General features: G+C 37.8%; 1 protein-coding gene across 1 annotated transcript; it reads left to right on the top strand.

Moving 5' to 3' along the window:
* The first annotated feature begins 1 nt into the window (after window position 1).
* LOC146136146 (gem-associated protein 5-like) lies at window positions 2-24,154 on the top strand. The gene is made up of 26 exons (XM_083396375.1): window positions 2-170; window positions 426-620; window positions 1,256-1,464; window positions 1,818-1,963; window positions 2,650-2,765; window positions 2,930-3,072; window positions 3,969-4,155; window positions 4,803-4,927; window positions 5,254-5,319; window positions 6,600-6,779; window positions 8,165-8,295; window positions 8,698-8,804; window positions 9,162-9,269; window positions 9,586-9,722; window positions 10,778-10,964; window positions 13,148-13,291; window positions 15,318-15,444; window positions 16,208-16,430; window positions 16,953-17,089; window positions 17,388-17,476; window positions 18,179-18,348; window positions 19,778-19,913; window positions 20,367-20,646; window positions 21,459-21,595; window positions 21,935-22,101; window positions 23,639-24,154. The coding sequence occupies exons 1-26, from the start codon at window positions 32-34 to the stop codon at window positions 24,086-24,088; spliced, it is 4,236 nt and encodes a 1,411-aa protein (XP_083252501.1). The 5' UTR covers window positions 2-31; the 3' UTR covers window positions 24,089-24,154.
* The last annotated feature ends 336 nt before the right edge of the window (window positions 24,155-24,490 follow it).

The raw sequence follows: 24,490 nt of genomic DNA, 5'->3' as shown, positions 1-24,490 counted from the left end.
AGTGTACCGCCAAAATGATTAGCACATTTTAATGGAGAACATATTATCTTCGTCGCCCGTTTGGTACCAGACTAGAGGCTGTGATTCTGGTCCTAAAGGCTTTCTTGCTTTTGCTTCAAGAAACTTGGTACATCTCCTTGACTTGAAGAGCGGCTTACCAAAGCATTATGGTTAGTTTTTAATTTTGTCCAGCTGTCTCCAAATGTTTTTTAATATAAAACAGTTGCAAAACATTTTGTGCATACAATTTTTCCTTTGGCATTCTTGACAACAACATCCTGCACCTATTTTACTCTTTTATAAATTTTTAAAAGCACTTTTTTAAAAGAGTTATATATATATACTCAATTTTTCCTTGTCTCATTAGGGTGTTTCATTTCATTATTATGTAATTAGAGTTTGTTAAAATCCTGTTATATTTTTAGGAGTTCTAAGTGGCCATGAGGACCGAGTCACGTCATGTTCCTTTTATCCTGTCCAACTGCAAGACGATTCCATTCTTCTTGCATCTGCTGGCGATGACTGCTCGGTGAAAGTTTGGTCAGCTATTCCCAAATCTCTGATCAGTGAACATAGGGCTCACGGAGGCAACAAGATTCTTGCAGTACATTGGTCCCCAGGTATATATATAAATACATGCATATATATTTAAAAAATAGAATTTTGTTAACACGGTATGCAATCCCAAATTATTGTTTAACCTAAAAAACAATGTTGTGTGTTTTCTGCAATGGTTAGACTATAAATCTGTTGCCTGAATTTATTTTATTATTGACAGCAAAGACATAAGTGCACTTAATGTGAAACCAAATTGTATTTATGTGTGTTGATTCTATAGTAGCACACAAACTCTTCTTTTATTTAACAGAAACCTGTGACATATAATTTATTGGGAATCACTAACAAACAGAAAACCTTAGTCATATAATAACCAAACCAAAGTATGAACAACGTAAGAAAATTACTGTTTTAAACAAATGGCTTGCTCTTCAAACAGCTGCAATAAGCACAATATTTTTCTCTCTCTAAATTTTACTTTGTTAATCTTGTAAGAAGTCGTTAGTTTGTTTAACCTAAATTACTATCCAAGTATTCTCGGGTGGGTTTGTTGTACGATTATTTATGGGCCGAGAAGATATTACTAATTGTTAGACTTGCGTGATCAGGCGTACAGTGTATCCGACTGACAACCAACCCAACTGTGATATGTATTGGTATCATTGGTATGTTAATTTACACATTCTACCTTTATCAGCTTGTCAGGATTTGATTGCATCTGGAGATGAAAAAGGGAATGTGATAGTCTGGAATATACAGAAAGATTCAACGAGCAAATTTTGTCCAGAGGGCTCAATTCAAAACCAAATCACCTGTGTCACATTTTCACCGCACCATCAACACCTACTGGCTGTAGCCTACAGATCAGGGGCGGTCTCCATATTAGATATAAACAACAGGGGAAATGTAAAAGTTTTTTTGTTTTTTTTGTATAAGAATAATTTGTTATTAGGTATGTTTATCTCTTATTTTAACTAGACGAATATAATATAAATTAGATTTATATATTGTTATTAGTATTTAAACAAAAATGTGTACAGTTTATTCTGTAGTTGCCTAGTCGTTTTGTATTGTGGTTTTGTTTTGTAGTTTTGTTTTTTTATATTGTTGAAGTCATTTTCCACATCGATGTTGAAAATAAATAAAGACTTATTCAAAACGTTCAAAATGATACCTTCTTCTGTATGGGCTTTGGTATTCTTATTACGTCTTACTACAACCTCCAATCATTATGCTCCAAAAACATATGTTGATTTCAGGTTTTTCGAAAACTACGCGGACATGGTAACGATGTGCATTCAATAGTTTGGTCTACTTTCAAAACGGAAGATATCTTTGTGAGCCAAAGCAGTGACGAGGTAGAACAAAAAAGACACTACCCCTCATGTTCTGATGAAAATGACAGGTATTAGATGTTTGCTCAAACACTGGACAAATGAACGTTTAAACCAGTGGTTCTTAACCTTTTTTTAGCCGCCCGCCCTCTGTTGCGAGGGCATTGACTCCACAGTTGTAAGGCTGTGACGTTAAGCGCAAAAATGAAATATTGCGTTATTGTGTTTCAAAAGATGTGATGACGAGCAATACAACGACAATATTGCAAAATCATTATAGATTCGCCCCCCCCAAAAAGTTTGAGTCCCCATGTTGCTAGCCTGTTATTATATATAAAATATGGATGAAATATTGTTTGAATATAGTTCAATGTTGCAATTTGGGGATAACTTTTATCGTTTATCTATAAATTAGCACAACTGTAACTTAATTTGATGGTATGTGTATTACTAATATACCGAAAACATGCAATAGAACTCAAAGAGCCTCGGTTAAAAATAATACGAATTTTTTTTGCAGTTTCAATTTTTAAGTCAAACTAAAAAGAGAGTTTGTACAAACGCAGGAGTGGTGCCGAACCCAAACGAAACCTTTAAAATCAATGCAAAAAATTTTATCATTGAAGTAGGCTCACACTAAGGGATCTATACCTAATAATTAAGCAGTTCAGGGTACATAACTTGATCAGTATCAGCTTACATAACTTTGGTAGCAGGATAATAGCTTATCCGCTTGATCACACATTATTTATTTCAGGGGCTCCATTGAAGGGATAGTTGCTACTGGAAGCAAAGACAAGACTATTCGCTTGTGGAACTTATCGAATGGAAAGTGTGTCAAAATATTAAAAGTCCCTTCAAAGCCGTCTAAAGGTGAACCAATGTAATGCGATTTAAAATACTTACTATTATGTTGTTTACCGCATTTTCGAACACTTTTAAAGTCTGATGGAAGATTTAACGTCAATTAAATAACAGAAAAGTAGAAGTCCAAATGTAACCTATACAAAACAATTTGAACATCGATTTTTTTCTAGGTAGGCGTGTAACTGACGACTCCAGTCGCCTCTATGTCGCTCTGCTTTGGCTAACTGGATCCAGATCCCAGTTTTTGTCGTCGTCCTACAATGGAGACATACTTCTTTGGGACGTTACAAAGCCAGACAAGGAGCAATATCAGGTTTACACAGAACCGTAAAAAAGAAGGACACAAACACATATGTGTTTTAATATGTACATTGGCGTATGGTTGTTTCTTAAATCGCTCCTCTCTGAGCCTGTGTAGCTCAGTTGGTAAAGCGACTGTCCCGTTATGACCGGAGGTCGTGAGTTCGAACCTTACTGCAGGCTAGTTGTTTTTCTGGCCTGCCTTGCTTGTATCATAGATCGACAGATTCGGCTAGTCTGTGATGGCTTTTTGGTGTACTACAACCGTAAAAGGTTTGACATTGAATTACAATTTCAGGCGAGTGTCCATCTTCAGTGGTTAATTGTTTGATGTGCAGACCGGTGGCGGTTAATTTAACCTAAACAGAGTTTGTCAGCGCAGCAATGTCTTCTAGAAAGCATTGATTTACCTAAAATGTTGTATTTCTTTGGAAGTAATGATTTTGTCAACCTTTTACATATAAACTTGAACAGATTGCGCGTGAGAGTAATTGATTAGAATGGGAATGTCTGATCATGCTATATATTTAGGTAAAATTATTGCCATACGATCAAACATGAAGCCATCACAATTAATAAGCGAAATTTATGAATTTGTGACATGCAAGGTAAGGTTTTTCACGTTATTAGGTCAAAATTTGCGTTAGCGATGGGAAATTTAGTTTTGTAAAAAAATTTGCCTTTAAATGAAGAAACTGGTGCGTGGGATCACAATTTATGGCGGCAATAACCTTATTAATTTATTATCGGATCGACACCGATTCCACCCCAGTATTGGACGGGTTCTAGTACATAGCATTGTGTATCGACTCCGATTCGATAATATTGATCCTCCCCGGACTTTAACCTCTTAACCGATCTAATGTAAAATAAAAGCTGTCCATTCTCAATGTTCGCCTTTCGATCCAGGTTTTTGCGAGCGACAACCCCGACTCCGGGCACCAGCGTATCGCCTTCAACATCTGCCAAGGACCGTCCGACACCGTCGTCACCACTTCAATGGACCGAAACATAAAGTGCTGGTCGCTCAAGGCGCCCCGATCGGCCCCGGTCTGGAGTCTTCCGACATTGGGCGGCTTCGTTTACTCCATCGACGGTGCGTAGCCTTTGTTTAGAATAGGGGTCGCCAAACCTTTTTTTCGAAGGAATACCTTTTTGTTGAATATTATATTGTTTGTCGAGTGTTGTTAATTGGATTATAGGAAGAATGCAACATGAAAAAAAGGATTTGACAAAATATGGAGTAAGCGTTATGCTGGTGTCGTTTAGCTAATAAATCATTTAAGAGTTAAGTGTTTATATTTTCATTCGAAGACATTTGTGCTATTTTATTAAGTAATTAAGGCAGTATTCCACCGGGTGTCCACTGACTATTGACGTACTTGTTGTATTAATCAACCACAATTCAATTCTAATGTAAAGAGGTATTTACAGGTTTTTAGATAATCGAGCGAGTTATTTGTTGACAGTCGAAATTACAACCTAATTTTTTCAAAAAAATGTTGATATTAGTTATACCAAACCATCGATTCCAAAACTTTACAGAATTATTTACATGGCGGACCCCATTTTTTAGTGATTTACTAAATTTATTTTTGGACCTTAAAAGGATTGAAACAGTAAAAAGTTAGTCTTAATAGCTGTTACCTAACTGATTTTTTTATATTCATTTTATACCTTTTGCAGCCTCCACTAAGGTTTTACTGAATAAGTATTTCAGAAATTTTGTTTTATTTATTTTAGTTTCACCTGTGGACCCGAGTTTAATAGCGCTTGGAATCGGAGATGGTGTGATACGGATTTGGAAGACGCAAAATCCCAGAAACCACTTCGATATGACTTCTTTGTGGCAAGGAGTAAAAGAAAAGGTGAGCAAAGATACTGCTGAATGTTACGTTTGTCGTTCATTCTCGACGCGATCCCCTCGCAGCCTGTGCATCTCAGTTGATAGAGCAACGGTCCCGGCTTTACCGGAGGTCGTGAGTTCGAACCTCACCGCAGGCTAGTTTTTTCTACCCAGCCTTGCTTGCACCATAATCCTGATCAGGCTGACTTATTTCGTTAGGCCTTTCGCAGTGTTTGGCGTTATCGTTGGCCAGTACGACCCCAGAAGGGCTTGATCACAGAATACACATTATGGTTTCGGTCACAAATTCAAAGTTGATGAGTTATGTTGCTTACTTTCTGATTGCAGGTGATGTCACTTGCCTGGCACCCCGCCAACGAAGGAATCGTCGCGTTTGGAACCGAGGACGGCAAGGTACCCTTTTACATTCGTGTGTTAACAGACGTTTTAACTTAGTGATTTGAAGCACTATTTTATTTATTAAATATACGAGAACTGGCCATATTTTTTGTTTGTTGTTACGCTGATCATAGTTGAGCAGCGGTTCTTAGCGATTTTACAACCCCGCCCTTCTTTGGTAATTGTCCTGTGCCTTGCGCCCCCTTAGATATTATATAATTATCCCACGAAAAGCATTTTGGTTGTTTTGAATTACATATCAGTGATACAACATAGAAATAGTTAAGTCATTGTTAGTCGCGCGAAAGGCAAAAAAATTCAGTTCATTTGATTGTTTGGCTAAACTGTAATTCAGGACGCATTTTGCATTTAGGCACACAACAAATTGCTGGTGCTCGATATATTGATTTATATCAAGCTTATTTTGGCAAACATGTTGTGAAGCTACGTAGAAACCAGGTAACAATTTTGTGTGAAGCTTTATAAATTAACCATTGTTAATCGTGTTTCAAAAGATGTGAGGACACACAATACAACTCACATACTACATAAACATTATAGATTCGCGCAAAAATCTGAGTACCCCTGTTGCTAGCCTGTTATACATAAAATATAGTTGCAAAGGAGGGATACATTTTATCGTTTATCTAAGTTAACGAAACTGTAATTTCAATAGGGTCGTTTTGATGATATGTGTAATTCTAATAGACAAAAAATTGGCAATGGTACTCAATGAGATTTGATCTAAAAAACGTCCAAAACGGAAAAAATCGAAACTGAAAAATCGAAGATTCGCGCGTAAATCGAAACATGTTTGCAGTTTCAACATCAAAGGTGGCAAAACAGCGTTTGTACAGGTGTAGGAATGGTGGCCAACCCGAATGCATATACCTTATATCGCATACTCAAAACTTACCCATGTGCACAATGTTAATTACCCCCCATGTGCACAACAACAATTATACCATATTGTTCTGACTAAACATAGCCTAAATCGGTCGTAAAAACTAGCAAATACAGTCCAAAAACCGAAAAACTATTAAAAATTTGTAGCGAAGCTCGTAAATTGCAAAATCATAACATATTTCTTCAGTTACTTAACTTCACATGTGTAATTTTATTGTAAGTTATAAGACATTATGAAAGCAGAATGAACAGCAAACGGAACCATTAAAATCACTACTGTACAAAAATGGTAAATATTGAAGGAGAGCTCACCCGCTTTCTAATTTTTGGAGTTTTTGTTGTTGCTAAGTCACCGCAAAGATGTCCAATTTTTTCGCATTTCTGTAAAGGTTGGCCTGTACGATGTGCTCACCCTCCGACCGCCCATAATATCGGAGACGTACCACATGAAGGCCGTCTACTCCATGTCCTGGGGGCCCGCGTGTACCCCAGGCGTGGAAGGAGAAGCCCCGGAAAGTTGCCTATATACGTGCGGAGGGGAAGGAGTGATCCTGATGCACTGCGGAACTGTAATATATGGTTTTGCTGCTTGTTCTTTGTATTGAGCTATCACTGATTAATGTGCGACCCCGAAGTAGGTGCGTCTGTAATATTTAGAGCCGCTGGGATATGTTTTTGTCTGAGCAGCCACGCAAGGCTATACACTTTATTCACCGGTTAATTTGTTAAATTGAATTATGAAACGTTTGGTCTACAAAGCGTTCGCCTTTTTGTATCCAGTAAAACCTTAATGCCAAACCAAGTTGAATTAACTCAGTGGTTCTCAAACTGGGGTCCGCCAGACAATTTTCTGGGACCGCGAAGCACCTAACAAACAATCAAAACGACGCTCCTGAAGAAGAAGACCTCTTGTGCAAAAAAAAATCAGGAAACTCACTTTTCCAAAGCAAGCTGATTAGTTGTTCATTCACGTTATTGTACACTTTGAGTTGAATTGTCCATTGTGACGTCATAGTATTGCATTGTGCTAATAATGAGAGTTACGTTTTTACAGTTTGCTGCGCTGCCACTGTAAGCTGTACGGTCACGGTTTTAAAACTGATCGTGATTGCTTCACACAAAAAAAGTTTGAGAACCACTGAATTAACTCATTTAATACACATAGGTGTAAACTGTGATCTGGCAAAAGCGATGATTACTAAAGATTTTAGCATACTAAATACACCAAAGGCCTTTGAAAATCCTATTACCAAAATGGCCTAATCAGATTTGTAGGTTCTATCTCACGACCTCGACCATACTGGTACCTTTGCTCGATTTTCCACTAAGCTCATCGGGCTTAGTGGGAGCTGGTCGAGAAACGACCATAACATTAACAGCATATTTAACCGAGACATGGAATACGACATAGGTGTTCAGTGTGATCCAGTTATTTTAGTACTACAAAAGTGCTACTTACTAACAAATACGACATACTTCTAGTAATATACCCGGTGTCTCCGAAAAGGCTAGTTCCAAAGTCAGTTGGCCATCAGGATTGTATTAAAAGCAAGACAAAGCTAGAAAAATCTAGCCTGTATAGTAACCAGTTGATATGTAACCAAACTATTTTTAAGTTATCGTTTATTTTGCTTTTTATAATGCAACGTATCCAAACGCTTGGAGATGGCGCACTGTACAATAGATCGTTTGGGACACGTTTACTTTACCTTTTTAAATAACAGATGCAAAAACTCTCTGAAAAAAATTACTTAAAATCTGCTACCCTTCGCCTATTACCATTTGTACCTTGCTACGTAAAAAAATCAAGTGATTGCAATATTATATGCTGTTTTTAAAATGGTTATGGAAACAAAGGTACCACTAAAGCCAATTTATTTCCGGGCCACCGCCACCAACGTTTACAAGCTGCGTCGACACAAAACCCTATAAAATCGATCGTTCTTTTTTATAGAAATTCAAAGGCGACGCCGTGAACGTGAATTCGGTGATCGACGAACGGAACTCGGGTCACAAACAGGCGCGTCACAGCGAAATCAAGTGGCGTAAAGACGGTGCCTTTCTGGCTGTCGGAAATGATAACGGGTAATTATAAGTTATACGGTAAAAGTGGTTATTCTGTGCCATTGCATGTCTGTAACCTGGGACCTTACGACAGCATTCCAAAGTCAATTTGGTTAAGTACAGCTTGCCCAGTTAAAATCTTATTTCCTTTTAACCTAGTATTTTTTGATAAATTTACCTTTGAAGATTAGCTGCGTTGTGTCGAAAATCATTACTAAAATTTCCATATTATTCGGTATCGGAGCTGCGTTGTGTCGAAAATCATTACTGAAATTTCCATATTATTTCGGCATCGGATCGTTACCGATACCGCCTTGGTATCGGTCAAGTAGCGATACTGCCATTTAGCATTGCGTTTCGGCTCCGATCCGATATTATGGGACATCCTTCTCATTCATTTTTTCATCTTTATTGCTTCAAAAGGAGCTTCGACCTGTACAGCGCCCCTTACTTGCAACTGATTGTTGTGGTCAAAGTTCACAGCAAGATCATCAACTGTCTGGCATGGGCTCCTGCAAGGTCAAACGAAGGTGAGTCACGTGAATGCTTCTTACGATCGCATCGAATTCTAGCTGACAGTTTATAGCAGTGGTTCCCAACCTTTTTGGCTTAATGCACCATACATGAAAAGATAAACACAGCTTGCGTCACCCTTACTGTATGGCAGTTTGAATCTTGAAGGTTGTATATAAACCTAATAGGGTCGACAAAGAAGTTTTAATATTTGGTTTTACCAAATTTTTAAATTAAATTAAACACACCCTTAAAGCAATTAGACTGGCAAATATATGTAACAAAATAAACCTTATTTCTTAACCAAAATCACGTGCAAAATAATTGTCCACCGCCTTCAATCGTGTTACAATCGATATGTTTTAACTGTGCAGAACCCAACTTTCTCGTTGCATCTGGTTCCAACGGCTCAGCTGTGTGCGTTAGTGATTTGCGCAGCGCCGTGGAAAAGTACAGAACGGAAGAAAACGGACTCAAGGAAGGTTTGTTGACTGTGAACTAGTTTGATCTCTGTACATTTTGTAATTCTCGCCTCATCTGATGGCCTGAAATTTGTTTTTGTAAAGTCCATATTATTTTCACTAAATACCCACATTTTGTAAACATATTTGGTCAAATTATATATAGCGACTTTAATGTCTCTGGGCAAAGTTTATTTCTCTCAGCATGTATTTTATTTTGGCCGACTGGGCACCATCCAACTCCAAAACAAGTTCTCCTTTGTTTTCACCCGAAAATAAGACATAAAAAAAATTTAAAAATTTGATAAAACGATAATCACTGTTTTTTTTTGCGCAGAACGAGACGGCAAAGTGCCACTTTTAAGTGATCCGTTTCGGACCCTGACTGGCCACAGCGGCCGAATAACAGGGCTGGCCTGGAACCCAAACGGCCCGGCACAGCTGGTCTCGGCCTCGTACGACGGAACCGCTCAGGTAGTTTGCTCACTTTTTATTTCTATCATTGCAAATATTGGTGTTTAGCGAAACAAGGGCAAAATGTTTTAACACCGACATGCAAGTTACATAACTTAAAATTCCACACAAATTAAGTAACATTGCAGATGCATCACCATGCTTTAACTTTTTTAACAAGGACGAACTGTTAGAATTTGAAATTGTGGATTAAATATCCTAATACGTGATGTCCTGGCAATAACACTGACTTTCTATTTGTATAGCGTTGTGCCCGCAAGGTCTAATCCAGTAGCAGGGTTGCCAGATAGAAAAAATAAAAAAAGCCAAAATTACCCTAAAAAAAGGCCAAAAAAAGCCAAATCTACTACAAACTCTAACAAGCCTATGTTTTTCCTTAAATAAATAAAAAATGCAATAAATGGTCAAATTTTCTTAATCTTTTTCTTTTTTTGTAAATTTTTCTTGACATTTTTTTTCGCTTTTTGTAATTTTTTTGGAATTTTTTTCTCTTTTTGCGTTAGTTTGATATCTTCTTAACATAAAACTCATGACATTTTTGAAAAAAGCCTAAAAAAGCCAAATTTCATTTGGATTTTTTTTTTTTTTAAATAAAATCCAAAGAGGTTCAAAAAAAGCCTAAATTTTCAAATTTGGGTTTAAAAAATCCTAACTGGCAACCCTGTCCAGTAGTTCTCAACCTTTCGTGAGTCGTGCACTCGTGACCCACTTGTATGGACTCACAACAACTTGTGGTCCCAGATCACGTTTCAGAAAATAAAATACGTCACAGAACGTCGTAAGAAACCTCTTCTATTCATTAACGTTCCTAAGCGTTCGCGCAAAGTCTCCGTTAATATGGACATTGAACTATTTCTTCTATCTTTTAACCTTTTTTTCCATCTCCTAACCCTTCCTTTATTGGGCTTCTTAAACCGGGGTCCGTGGGTCTCTTGGGATTACGTGAACTATTTTTGGCGGCTCCACAACGGCCTAAATAAAATATTAGTCAATAATTTAAAAAATAGTCCAAATTTGTAAGAACCACTGCCCTAAGAAGCCATTGTAATCCCAAGGTTTGGGACGTCTTTGAGGAACGAGCGTTGGCAAACTACCGCGGACACGATGGGCGGCTCCTGTGTATAAGGTGGAGCAGCATTCCGGTGGAAGGCGGAACCTGCGGACTCGTCTATTCCGGAGGGGACGACTACTCTGTGCACTCTTGGCGGATCGACGGACTCGAGCACACGGCGCCACCTACCGGTAAACTTTGCCAATTCCCTTTTAGATAAACTCGATTTCTCGGCGTACACCCAGATCACAGTTGAATCGTTTGCTTGAACTCTAAAATTGCGAAAAATTATATAGTCAATATATTATGGCTTAATGCCAGTTCTCTTTCGACTTTTAGTCAACGACCTGACAACCTAATTGTTGATAAGTTACTGTTTTTATGCTTTCAATCAGAAATGGTGCTACCAATTTTAACTTGTTATTTCTGCAAATGACTGCCACTTAATTTGCATTAAAAGTACTTCTGATTTAAGTAAGACGTGGTGCAAAAATAAAAGTCACTTTAATAAAAATATAAAAGCCATAATATTTGATAAAAGCGACATTTCACAATTTACAGACGTTTCAGCAATAACTCATGCCATCATCAGTGTAAAAATCAAGTGAAGATAAAAGCGATAAAACGTAAAAAAGAAAGAAAAAAAGGACAAAAATAGCAGCGAAAAAAGGCGATGTATGGGTCAATGCGTAGCGCTAGGTATTAAAAAAAAGGTGCCGAGGACCGAGGTTGTATCTATATAAAGTTCTGGTTTGTGATGTTGGATCATCAGCGACTCCAGCAAAAAAGGCGATATTTGTCATGCCGCGAACCTCGATACACCACGTTGGTTTTGTGGAGTAGCGATGGTGAATCTTTTAGGGCAAACCAGGAGGCCAGCTTTGACGTTTCATGAACAAACCTTAGCTTAGCCTTGTCGTTTGTGCTTCGTTGAATAAAACTTGTCATTTGTGCTTCGTTGAAATAAACCGCTAAAGCGCACATCTACAACAGGCGTAATTTCCGAATCCTTTTTATGGTGGCGATTAGTAAGGAATTGTGAAATAGCACTGTCTACAAATTTATTGGGATATCCACTGCCCAACAACATGTTCTTTATTGTGGCAAACTCAGCGTGCCTGATTTTGTATGAACTGGCGTTGTTGTACGCCCTGGTTAAAAGAGCGTTAGCTAAATTCCGTTTGTACGTAAAGGGAATAAAACTGGACCAGTTGGCATAAGTACCCAGTGAGTCGGTTTGCGGAAAACTTTGGTAAGAAGGCCTTGATTACCGCGTTGTAACAGTACATCTAAATAGGTTAGTCCGTTAGGTGTTTCCAACTCCCTGGTGAACGCAATGTTAGGATGGATAGCGTTTATGGCGGTGAAAAACTGTTCTAAAGAATTTGAATTTGAAAACACAAGAAAAAGGTCGTCCACATACCTACATAGAACTTCCGGTTGGTCTTTTTTGATGGTTTTCTTTAAGGCCTGATCTATGACAAAGTTCATACATACGTCCGCCATCAGTGGAGCAATGGGGGACCCCATTGCAACGCCATCAATTTGCTTATAGTACGATCCATTGAATTGAAGAGTGGTGCACCTGGTTGTCCATTCCAATAGCTTTTTCAATCGGCGCTTGTTAAGTCCCCTAATTTCAGTCACGCCATCTGTGAAGACTTGTTTGAGAATAAGCTTAAAGACCAGGTCGACTGGAATGTTAGTAAAAAGACTTTTAACGTTAAAGGTTGCCATGATCTTACCTTTGAAATCTTTTCCACGAATGATCGAATAAATTCGAAGGTGTCTTTGATGTTTGTTGAATGCGAGCGAAGTGACGATAAGGTAACATTCAGCCACTTCGCACACGCGTAACTAAAGCAACCACTTGATGCGAGAATTGGCCGTAAGGGGTTGTTATCCTTGTGAATTTTTGGTAATCCATATATTATCCTTGTGAATTTTTGGTAATCCATATAATGACGGTGTGGCTGCTGATGTTGGATATATCTGATGATAATCTTCTTCTGTGATTGCATCATGGTATTTTTTTGCTGGAGTCGCTGATGATCCAACATCACAAACCAGAACTTAATATAGATACAACCTCGGCACCTTTATATCTTTTTAATACCTAGCGCTATGCATTGACCCATACATCACCTTTTTTTCGCTGCTATTTTTGTCCTTTTTTCCTTTCTTTTTACGTTTTATCGCTTTTATCTTCACTTGATTTTTACACTGAGAATGGCATGAGTTATTGCTGAAACGTCTGTAAATTGCGAAATGTCGCTTTTATCAAATATTATGGCTTTTATATTTTTATTGAAGTTACGAAAAAAAAACGTGTATTGTGTTCCAAAAGTAACTTTGTTTTTCATGTTTTTCGCAGAATGTCAGCTGACAGGCTATACCCAAAAAAACTCTGCCCAGTGGAAGCGCAAAAACAAGAAAAAGAAGGCGGTCGTCGCAAAAAAATCTCCGCCTCAGAAAACCAACGAAACCCAAAATTTGACTCCTGCCATCATCAACGGAGGTATGTGACTAATACCACAAATCGTTTTTAAACATGCTTTTTTATGCCAAAAGTCCCGAGGGCTTGGCGACTCACTAAAAAACGATCTACCTAACTAAGCTGCTTTAACGCTGTAAATTGTAGCGTAATAGGCTTGCCTGATTTGGAAACTTATCAGTTTGAAACCAGGTCGCCGGTGCTAAGCGCACAGCTCTCGAACGAAGCAACCTGATGTTTTTTAGATAATACAGAAGGGTCGTTTGCGATTCTTGCGTCCAGAAGTAATAAACCTATACCTATAAATGTGTTTAGATTTACACTTATCTCACCCTTGCCGAACTGTGTCTTTCTGTTGGGCTTCACTAATGTTTTTCTATATTTAATACTTATTTAGTTAATACCTATTGTTCTAGATTATTATTAGGTAACTGAATTTTCAAAAACTCAGCGCACAAGTCGACGTGTTAAAAACAGACGTTTTGTTTAAAGAAAATGCGCATTCCATAAAAATCCAATCGTCTTCGAATGTAAATTTACAAACCATTACATTGTTTTTTAAAACATACAAAAATGTAAGAATCTACCAAAATATACAGTCGAGGACCCCCACCACAGGGCGAATTTTTTTTAAAAACAGGCTTTGCGCTTCCTCGTTTGACATTATTTTTCACGTTGATTAAGTCCAATTCATTTAGTTTACAATTTACCGTTATAAGAACTCGTTGTTCGGTGGTAAGTAGGGGCCCAAGATATTGCTGGTAGGATTAGTATCTGGCGGTTCGAAATATGAAAGGTTAAGAGCAAAAGGTTTGTTGCTTGTAGTAAGTCGTCATGCGGATCCAAAATCGGCACATAAGTCCCAAAAAACAAATCCAACAAAAAAGAAAATTTTTCTGTTGTTCGTACAGTGTTTCTAAATAAACAATAAAACTCAAAGTTTAAAAACCAGAGTACAATCAGGATCAGACATTTAAAAAAAAGGAATATATATTTCGCCTATACTGGCATCGTCAGTTCCTATAAGTAAAGTAAAATACATAATATACAAAGCAAAATAATAATAAAATTAATAAAAAGGTCACAAAATTAAGGAATCAGTATAGGTTTAAGTGAAAAAGTTTAAAAACAAAACATCAGGCTGTCAGAAGAAAACTATCTAATGTAGTTAATTGTTTTCCATACGGCTCGATGGCCCCTTCATCTGGTTGAAAACGAGTTCTTGGTTTGTCCCACGTACCTTGCCCAACAGAGTTTACACGAAGCCATGTAAATACCATGGTTGGTGCAACAAAGCACATGTTTTAGCTGAATGGTCCCACTCTTGATTGCAACGGTGAGCGTTGTTGGCACCATACCTTTGCTATCTTTGAAGTGGCACACAGACAACAGTTACCACATGGTGAAGATTTTCCAGTAGCTGGGCTGTAATCGTCTAAAGTTTTCCCAATAGATTTGTAATTGATTAACATGCTTCCCAATGTTGGTGGCCGTTTATATGTTATTATTGCATGGGGCTGCAGTCTCTTTTTGTTTTTTGTGGTTTTAAGAAATGAAACGTTTGCTTTTACGCAAAAGCTGCTGCCAGTGCCTTTAATGTTTATAAACAACACTTGCAACGAATTACGTATAAGGCGAGAATAACAAGTGTTACAACTAACTCAGATATACTCGTTTGAGCCACCAAGTTTAAAATCAAGTATAACTAAAGATAACACAGTGTATAATTAAAATTAAGAGTAGATTTCGCCACATACTCTGATTGTGGAATAAACGCCCTAGGAACGTTTTATTGATAAAATATCTACTTGTTGTTACCTCTGCTACCCCAAAATTGCGGTGGATTTCCTGACACATTCTATTCATGTGTTAGCCGCGGTCAGTCGTTCTTGACAACTTACATATCAATGGGTCCTCGGTGTGGTTTAATCGAAATCAGTCCCCCCGCGAAGGATTTTTGTAAAAGCAAGACAAGGCCAGTAAATCTATGTCTAAACTAGATCTATTTATTTCAACATTCAATAATATTTTTAGCGTTTCTTCTTTGCAGCATCATCGACTGACAAACATCAAAGTTGCGTGGACTCTGATATCGAAATGCTCCTTGAGAGGAAGAAAGCTGAACTGCTTGCTGACCTAGACACTGACCGGACTCCGCGGGCCGAAGTTCACAACAGGTCTGGTTCTAGGAAAATAAATAAATAGGAAATAAATTTAATTTGACCAAAGTGCGACATTAGTTCTGTTTTAATGATTTTTTCCTCATGTTTGAACGACGTTGTAATGTCACGAAAAATCTTTGGTTTTAGGTTTCGGTTAAATTCGGGATAATTGCTACGGCGTCTCATTAAGTAACTTTTATGCTTTAACTTTACACAAAAATGGTATTTTTATTCGAAAAGTCGTCTATTGTTCGATCTAAACATGGCTTGACTTGCCGTTAATCTCATTAAGTTGTTTAACCCAGTGCTTCTTGAACGTTTTTAGTTTTGTTCACCCCTAGCATCTATCTTCAGATTTCATTCACCCTTGTCTCATATATAACAGCACAACATGACGGTTGTTTCGATTTTTGTTAAGATCAACTCAAGTCAAGTTTTACCATTGCAATCTACAATTTTTTGAGTCCAGAGATATAAAGCTACAAAATTAACAGTCACCAATTTTTTGTACTTATACATTCTGTGCAAACCAACTTCACTATTACAATAAGCAAAATAACACTAAAAAACAACAGTTCAGTAGTTGATTTACTGTAGAACTATCATCCATTTCTGACGGTTTACCCTTAGTCACCCCTATTGGTTGATTCACCCGAAAAAAAAAAAAAATTATTCACCCTGGGGTGAACCATTCACCTGTTTAAGTAACACTAGTTTAAAATACTTTAGATTTATTAGGAAGTATTTCACTTAATCACTTTATTCACAAAATCTGCAGCAGCTTACCAGGACAGCAACAGCTCAACCCAGACGCCGAACCATTTACGTCACCCCTTTCTCAAGGGGACTCCCCGCTGCCCCCAGCCGACGACCCCCTCAGGGAGGCTCTCACTCAGCTGTCGCTGTCGAGGGGGGAGATTCTCGCATCCAAAGAAGAAGAGGAACAGCACATCTCCAGGAGAAAAAGAACCAAAAACCTGTTCCCGCTATCTGCTGCATTGGTTCGATTTTATTATTTTTCTTAATTTTTGAGTTTGACTCTTTCTTGGTTTGTCTAGTACGACAAGCGGAACTGGTTTATTATATCATTGCATTAGTTTTTTGATTGTTAACAGATATCTTAAGAATAACCTAGGAAATTAATTGTTATATTCACATCGCAAGCAGTGTTCGGTTAGCGATTCTGCGCACTAAAAAAATGGATTTATATACTATATTATTGTTTAGTTTAAATAAAGACCAATTCCTTGGTAATTAACAAAAAGAGCTAAACCACGAGCATTACTGTTCTGTCGTATTAGTGGTATGTTGCTATAGATAAATTTAAAAAATATTTGTGATTTTTACTAGGACAGTATTTTATCAAATGTATATTTTGGAAAAGGAAAATGCACTCTATGGTTTACTTATGAAGCTGTAAAAGGAAAATAGACAAACAATTGATGCTTTATCGAAAGCGTAAATTATCCTACAAATTTGTCCGGTTTGGCTCTGCTTTGAGAAATATTGTTGTTAAATTTCAGGATAACAAAAACAAGGAATCGCAGCAGCTCGATTGCGTCGATATAGTCAGGATGAGGCAGGATGTTTCAACCCAAGAAGTAATTTCCAACGATCGTGCGAACCTTGGTCTTTACGGCAACAGAAAGACAGCTTACAGGTAATGTTTTATTAAACATGCGTTGATGTGTTATCGGTGTGTCGGCTCGCATGTATTTTCCGCCGTAAAATTTATGATATTTTTTATATTTTGACTTGGGAATGGCCCCACATCGCTTGTTTTTAACGAAACAGTTAACTGCGAATAAAGCTTTATGTGGTAACTAATGAAGTTGAATTAAGTTTTATTCCTAAAAATGTTGATTGTTTGACTTAAATTTGCCACCATGCCCCTGTTCATTCTCATTCCACGTAATCTTATTCCGTAATTTGATAAATTAAAAAAGCAATTTATTCAGGATGCTCTGTCAAGAAGAAACGAAGTTAGTTGAAGCAGAAAACTTCGATGGATCTTATGTCCTCAAAATGTGGCGTGGCGATATTGTTGGTAGGAAACGAAATTATGATGTGTACTACTTTAATATCACGCTTTAAAGGGTGAAGTAGTTTATCTATACCAACGACCTTTAAAACTATTTGATTTTTACTTTGATATTTGTCTATGTTCCATATATTTTCTCTCTATTATCCTATTCTCTTTTTATATTGATAAAATATGCATTTCCTTACAATAATGGTGCCATTAAAGATTAACCCTATACACCAAGTTGAAACAAAAAATATAAATTTTACATTAATTTATTCTGTTTCGTGGTGGACAGTTTTTTTTTCATAAAATTACATTTAACAATTTGTTAAGCAGTAGTAATCACCTCATGGCACGATATAAGCTTTAACAAAAACAGTTTTAAATCAAGTTAACTGTTTTTTCAAAGCTGTAGTAAACCTAATATGTGACTATGGATTGAAAACCTAAACCTAATAAAAATATATTTTGCTTTGTTATTTTTTGCTGTTTTACCCATTTTGAAACTAACTATATCAAAACTTTACCAAATGTAATAAGAATATCAAAGCCCATATAGAAGTATGTAGTATTTTGTGAACGTTTCGAATAACTCTTTATTCATTTTTCAACCTTGGCTACTTCTGTATGGGCTTTGATATTCTTATTACGTCTTGCTACAACCTCCAACCATTATGCTCCAAAGTTTAGCAAATGATTTTTAAAAACCGTAATATTTTAAAGGCGCCATCGAAGAGGCAATCGAACGCCGCGACCTAACCGACCAGCTGGTGGCGCTCGCACCAATGGCCGGATATGACGTATGGCAGCGCGCGAGCCGAGCTTTCGCCGACCAGCTGTCACGTGACGGGCTACACGTCCACGCCTCGCAGTACTTGGTCGCAAGCCACCAGGTCGGTTGCTATGAAAAATTCAGGGAACACACAATTATAAAACTATATACAGTATCAAGTCTAACGACATAATAAAGCCAAATACGCAGTAATATTCACGACAGAATAAGAACTTAATCGTCTGATTAAGACATAAAAATTTCATCGAATTAAGGCAGGGGACTATGGGTCTGGCATCGGCCGTTTTGATGTCGATGTATGGGCGCCCTAGTTTGAATGGCACTGTTAAGTGCTGTTTTGGCACGGATTTTTTTGCCCTGGTCGGGGTTTATAGATGCGTAATATGTTGGGTTAGAAAATAAGTTATGGTTGAAATTATTAGGAGAGTTTGTGAAGTACTTGAGGGTAGGGTTTTGGGGGTTAGGTAAAGTGTTGTATAGGTCCGATTCTGACCATTTAGGTCGTATTTCCGACGTGTTGAGCACCGATTTAGACCGTACTACGACTATTAGGTACAGGTACTTTCTTGGTCTTATTCCGAACTGTGTTTTATTCCGACGTTGATGTTGTTCTTATTTCGGTCGTATAGCCAAAATTCACCCCGGTCAATTCGGAAAGTGCAAGCTGCGGCGGCAGAGTGAAAATAAGCGGCCCGCGACAGGCTTAAAGTTTAAGACACGCTACACATGGTCGTGACGAGTAGTTTGATGGCCTATTCAAGCATGTGGTAATCAGTTATTTGATCGAGTTTCTATCTGGAAATCTATCTGGAATAAGAACATCCAATTCTGTTTATGGTGTGGCTTACTTTAGAATTGCTTTAGTTTATAACTTTAACTCCCAATAAGTGACATTTGCTTAACCGACAGTTTGCTTCGAACTTTGGGGTTCACAAAGCCCCTAACCGATCAGTACTTACTAAGAGCTCAGAAGAAAGGACTTTGTATTGCCAGCACTTGTAGTTTGCCGTAATATGGTTGATGAGAAAAGCATTTGGTCCGTGGTCCAACAGGATACACATATATTCGGCCAATCGAAATAAACGGTTGAACACGGTCTAAAATCTAAGTGACGTTTTTATACCCGGGGTGACGTTGTTTTAGTTAACAGCGAGAAAACTTTACGTAGTTTCTGTCGTTCCCTTTGTATACCATTTTTTACTTTGTTGACGTATAATTTTGTATTCTAAGTTATCATAGTTATTTAGCTTAAAATTTGTCAGTCTTTTTAACTTTTTTGCTGTTTTATTTCAACTGCCAAGTTTACCGTCTTCGCTTTCGACGTTTTTTATAAACCAGCCTTTACTCTTGTTTTCTGTTTACGGTACACAGTTTAAGTTGTAACACAGTTTTTATTGGTCAATGTTTAGATTTTTATAAGACACTATATTTGACATTACTCTCTCAATTTATTCGCTAAAACATTATTTGTCGCGGCTAGAAACTGTTAGAAAATCGCCTCAAAATGTTGTGCTTGTTTTTGTTTAAAGGTTCGAGAAGCCGTCACACTGTTACGTGACAATAGGCATTATCGCGAGGCGGTGGGATTGGCTCGTGCGAGGTTGACCGATGATGACCCGCTGCTCATCGAAACCGTTCGTATCTGGGCTCACAAGCTGAGAATAGGTGAACACACAAACACAGCTTATTGGTCGAAGGCGTCCAAAAAATAAAATCACGAATTTAAAAAGTTACTGAATTATAGAAAAGATAAGTTTTTTTTTCGGTATAATTTAGCCTTTACCAACAAATGTTATTTTTTAACTATTGATATGTCTCTTTTTGCATGTGCTGGTCAGAAAAATTGCCAAAAAAAGGATGTCCTGTGACGCAAATGACGAAATGCGGAACTAAATATATTTTTAACCCTTCTCTATAAAGTTTCCTAAAGCATAACCGACTAACCGTGTGCAGTAAAATAGTATACTAAGTATACCAAACCCCCCCCTAATTGAGTATTTTTAAATGATGCAAACTTTATTATCATTCGCCCGACGCAATCGAGTTTTGTATTAGTTTCGAGGCCAATTACTGGAACCTTAGGAAGTGCATTCCTAAAATCGAAACGCATCTTAACAGGGGGCTCCCACGAGATGGCGGCAAAGTGCTTCGCGTCGATCGGGGAATTCCCGAAAGCGGCGGAGTGCATTTCCTACCGCTCATCCGTTAAGGCGGAGATGGGAAAGGAAGAGATCCAAAGCCTTTTCGCCGCATCCGCTCTTCTCTCGTCGGCGGCGCTCGGCGAACAAGCGAGCGAGTACGGGCGCAGGGCGCTCTCTAGCGTCTGTTTGCGCACTGGCATGTGGCAACAAGGTGTTGCTGCTGCGCAAGTCTTCGGAGCCGAATGTGCGATGTACAGGTAAAGCTTTGTACACTTTGTGTTTCGATCCGTAGGAAACAGTTTGCCAAATGTTAAGATATAAAATTGCCAGATTAACTGTGTTTTTATTGATTTTGTCTTATACAGTCCAAATTCTCGACATTGCATGATTAACTTCGCAACCAGGCAACCTGGCAAATTTCGTTGTCATACTGCATTAGTTAATCAGTTAAAATAAAAATTTTACGGATCCAAAGTAGGATTCAAAAAATGACTCTCGACCGATTTGGCAAAGGAAATGAACGACCACTGTGTTGATCAATGAATGTAGCCACCACATTTAATTACAATTTACTTTGTTGCGTTTCATTAAATATTAAACAGCTGAGACATCGTTAAGACACTTTTGTCCAGCCAAATTTTAAAGCAGCAAGTCAAATACTTTCTACACAGTTACTTGAACTAAAAAATGTTATGTACAGTCCCGCCGTTGTAGTATCGGTACCTTTCCGATACCATGATTTGCAATTAAACGCAGCGATTTTCTATTTTGAAAGGTAAAGTAAATAAACTTATTAACTTTAGGCAAGTTTTAGACTAAAAAACGATAAAAAATTTATATTTTTTCAACATTTCAATATAATCTATTTTGCTTGATTCCCAGATTAGTCATAATATAAACGTCATTTGTATCGGATCGCGATGATTTATGTTAAAATATCAGGTATCGGTATCGGAATAAAATGTCAAAGATCGTACATTCTTAAATTGCTCGTGAATTACGTGATAGGCAACCAAGTACTTAGGTTAGGCTTGCCTTCAATTGATCGTCATTACTTATTGTTGTCCAGGCTCGTAATTGAAGTCCACGAACTTGTGATATCTCACCTTGACTCGAACCTTCCCGACGATGTGCTGAACGCCAAAGAGATTTTTTCCAAACCGACTGGGATTACGAGACACAAAACCCCGTCTGAAACGCGCCCTGGTAATTAGAAGCCTGACTTGTTATTTTTAGTTTAAAAAACACAATTTGTTTCGCTATGAAAGCGGCATAACCAAAATTTCCTATTTTTTTACGTAAAGAGTTATTTTTACATAATCGAAAAGTCATTTTCGCGTTTTACATAATCGAAAGTCCGAGCGCCGCAAGTCATTTTCGCGAAATCGTTTACACTTATTGTAGATTAAATAAAATTTTAAAATCTGTTGCATTGTAAACTAGTTTTGATCCTCGAATAAAGTGATTTTTGGATCTTTACAATCAAACACCTTATAAGACATTTGGTATTTCTTTAAAGCGAAACTTTTTGCTTTCATTGTTTAGTCACAGACACAAGCCTGGTCACGTGCGTACACAGCGCGATCGCCAACGCTCTCGATCACATCTGTTTGTCAGTGTTGACCAATCAGCTTGTCGACTTGGCAGAAGTGACGTCATCAATGACGTCGTCGTCCGTGGGCAGTCCGACTTTGAAGCAAGCGCTATACCAGGTTGGTAGTTTCCGGGTGTAGCCATTCTTTCGACAAAAGTTACATAATTCCATTCAGCATAAAAGCCCCGTGTTAAAGTATTATTCTCCATTCTCGTCGGGTAAAAAATGGAAATAGGGTTGGATGATAAGCACTGTTGAGAATAAATTTTTGCCTAACCCCTTTCCCTTTTCCAATATTGGGGTTCTTAAAATCAATATATATCGGCACCAGTTCCGTTCCAAAACGAAATAAACTCTGCGGTGCCTCCCAATTTTATTTGGAGAGAAAGTGAGCACAAATTGAATGTGACACTGTACCTTTTGGTGGTAGGTGGCAGTTTGTAGTTAATCTCTTTGATTTTTTTTTATATTTTATGTTAAATATAGTTTGATAAAGGTGTCTTTGAGCATATCTTTGTCTACCTTTACACTTGAGTTTATTTTTGGCAAACGATACTTCTTATTTCCCGGAGAAAAGCAAAGAGCAATAAACCCGATAAAGTCGCGGATTTTCCTGTCACATTTTCTTCGCACTCTCATGTGCAACGATCAATATTTACTTGTTGTTTACTCGTGTTTGACGCAGCTTTCTCGTAAGGCTGTGACGAATCGGACGATCCGATAATAACAACCTTCGGTTTCTGGCACGGGCCCTGGATTCTATCGGAAAAAAAGAAAAAAAAAATGTCGGTTATTTTTCGCTTACCTGTGTTTTGACTACTTTTCTGCAAAACGTAAAAACTAAACTCTCCAGCTTTCTAAACCCAATTTGAGAAAATCCTGCTTAAATTGAAACAAAACTCAAAAACGAAAAATATTTTTTTATATTCCAGGCACTCCAGACAGCAAAAGCGCAAAAGGCATATTTTTGTCATTACTATTTGGATTCAGTGCTTCGAGCATTGATCGTAACCGTTAATTTAACCAAATTGAATTGTCTCGCTGTCGCAAACGTGCTTGACTAACGTCCTTTTTACTGCAAGTTGTTAAATTATGTATAATTTTTTTAACCAAGATACATATTTTCCTTTAATCAATTAAGGGTACGTAGTGTTGGTAAATACTGCTGTTTTATCATGTTATACAAATTTTGCAATTTTAATATGTCGTCCTCAACTAGACCGCATCCGCCTTGTCCAAAAAACTTTGATTGTTCTGTTTTTTTTGTTACCGGCCTTATAACCTGTTAACCGAAAGTGTTTAAACGGAGCTTTGCATCGGGATTTTCCCCTTTGTAAAAAGTATACTAAATCGAATCGCTGTCAAAAAGTCACTCGAGGAACAGGCAAATCGATAAGTAAACGCCGAAGCATTACTTGCAATTTTCGCGTTTCTTCGGAAGAATTACGCGCTATCACCATTTTGAAGACCTATGCCAAATCGTGTAGCAGCAGCGGCATGTCAACTAGCGCAGTCCAAATTGAAAAAAAAAACTAGTCCTACGATCTTAAAGTCGTAAGTCAAGTTGTGCAGAGCAGCCAACATCGATCTGTTGTGCAGCAGTTGGCCCGAATACTCAACAAATTGCCGCCATTGATCGATCTCTATTGTTTTAGGTTTCCATTAGCGTTCTGGCGTCGGTTCTCTGCCAAGCGGGACAGACTGTGTCATCGTCAATTAAACACGCCACCAAAACCCGGAACGAAGACGAATCTCTCCCCCAGGCGGATTCTGACGTCACACAAAATTCCGCAGTGACGTCATCGCACGTGGACGTCATTGAGGAGAGAGTTTGCGATAAATCTAATCCTTCAAACGCTCTGTCTTCCATTTCACAAGGACCCTCCGGTGCCAATGAGGTCGTGAGTTCTTCTGACGTCGATGACGACTCTTCACGCTCTCTTAGCAATGATGTCATTTCCAACCTTCCTCGTTTAACCCAAATCGGCAACGCTCGCCACTTAGAAAACCTACATCCCGAGCTGTGTACCAAAATAGAGAAGGTTTTTCACAATATTTTAACGAGCCGCAAACTTTTGTATGACGCCAACGACTTGGTGATATAACAAACGATATCCAGTAAATTTTCTTTTCCATTTTTGTAAGTTTTGTGCCGCACTGCCGCTAGATCATGTTCCAATGTTTCGTGTGTTGTTTTTTCCTACTTTAATGCACAGTAACACGACCTTTGTTATTTTTAACACTGTTGTGATATTGCGTTTTTTTACACGTTCACTGCAGAAGCATAGTTAAAAAATTTAAATTACCAAACAATCCAAAAAACATTGTGGTTTTAGCATCAGTGTTTTATACTGAGCTAATTCGTGACTTGAATGAAGAGTAGGCAATGTTACGATTTTCTCAAATAGAGAATGACGATTCCACGTGACTTAAATATTTGGCAATAATAACCTTAATAAACTGTTTTAACAAAATTTAAATTTAACTGAACTAGAGTGAATACTACT

The sequence above is a fragment of the Ascidiella aspersa genome, chromosome 8 (genome assembly GCF_963924565.1).
Source record: "Ascidiella aspersa chromosome 8, kaAscAspe10.2, whole genome shotgun sequence".
In the NCBI taxonomy this organism is placed as follows: Eukaryota; Metazoa; Chordata; class Ascidiacea; order Phlebobranchia; family Ascidiidae; genus Ascidiella; species Ascidiella aspersa.
Note: the sequence above shows the minus strand (reverse complement) of the source record. Positions and strands in the feature narration are given on the sequence as shown.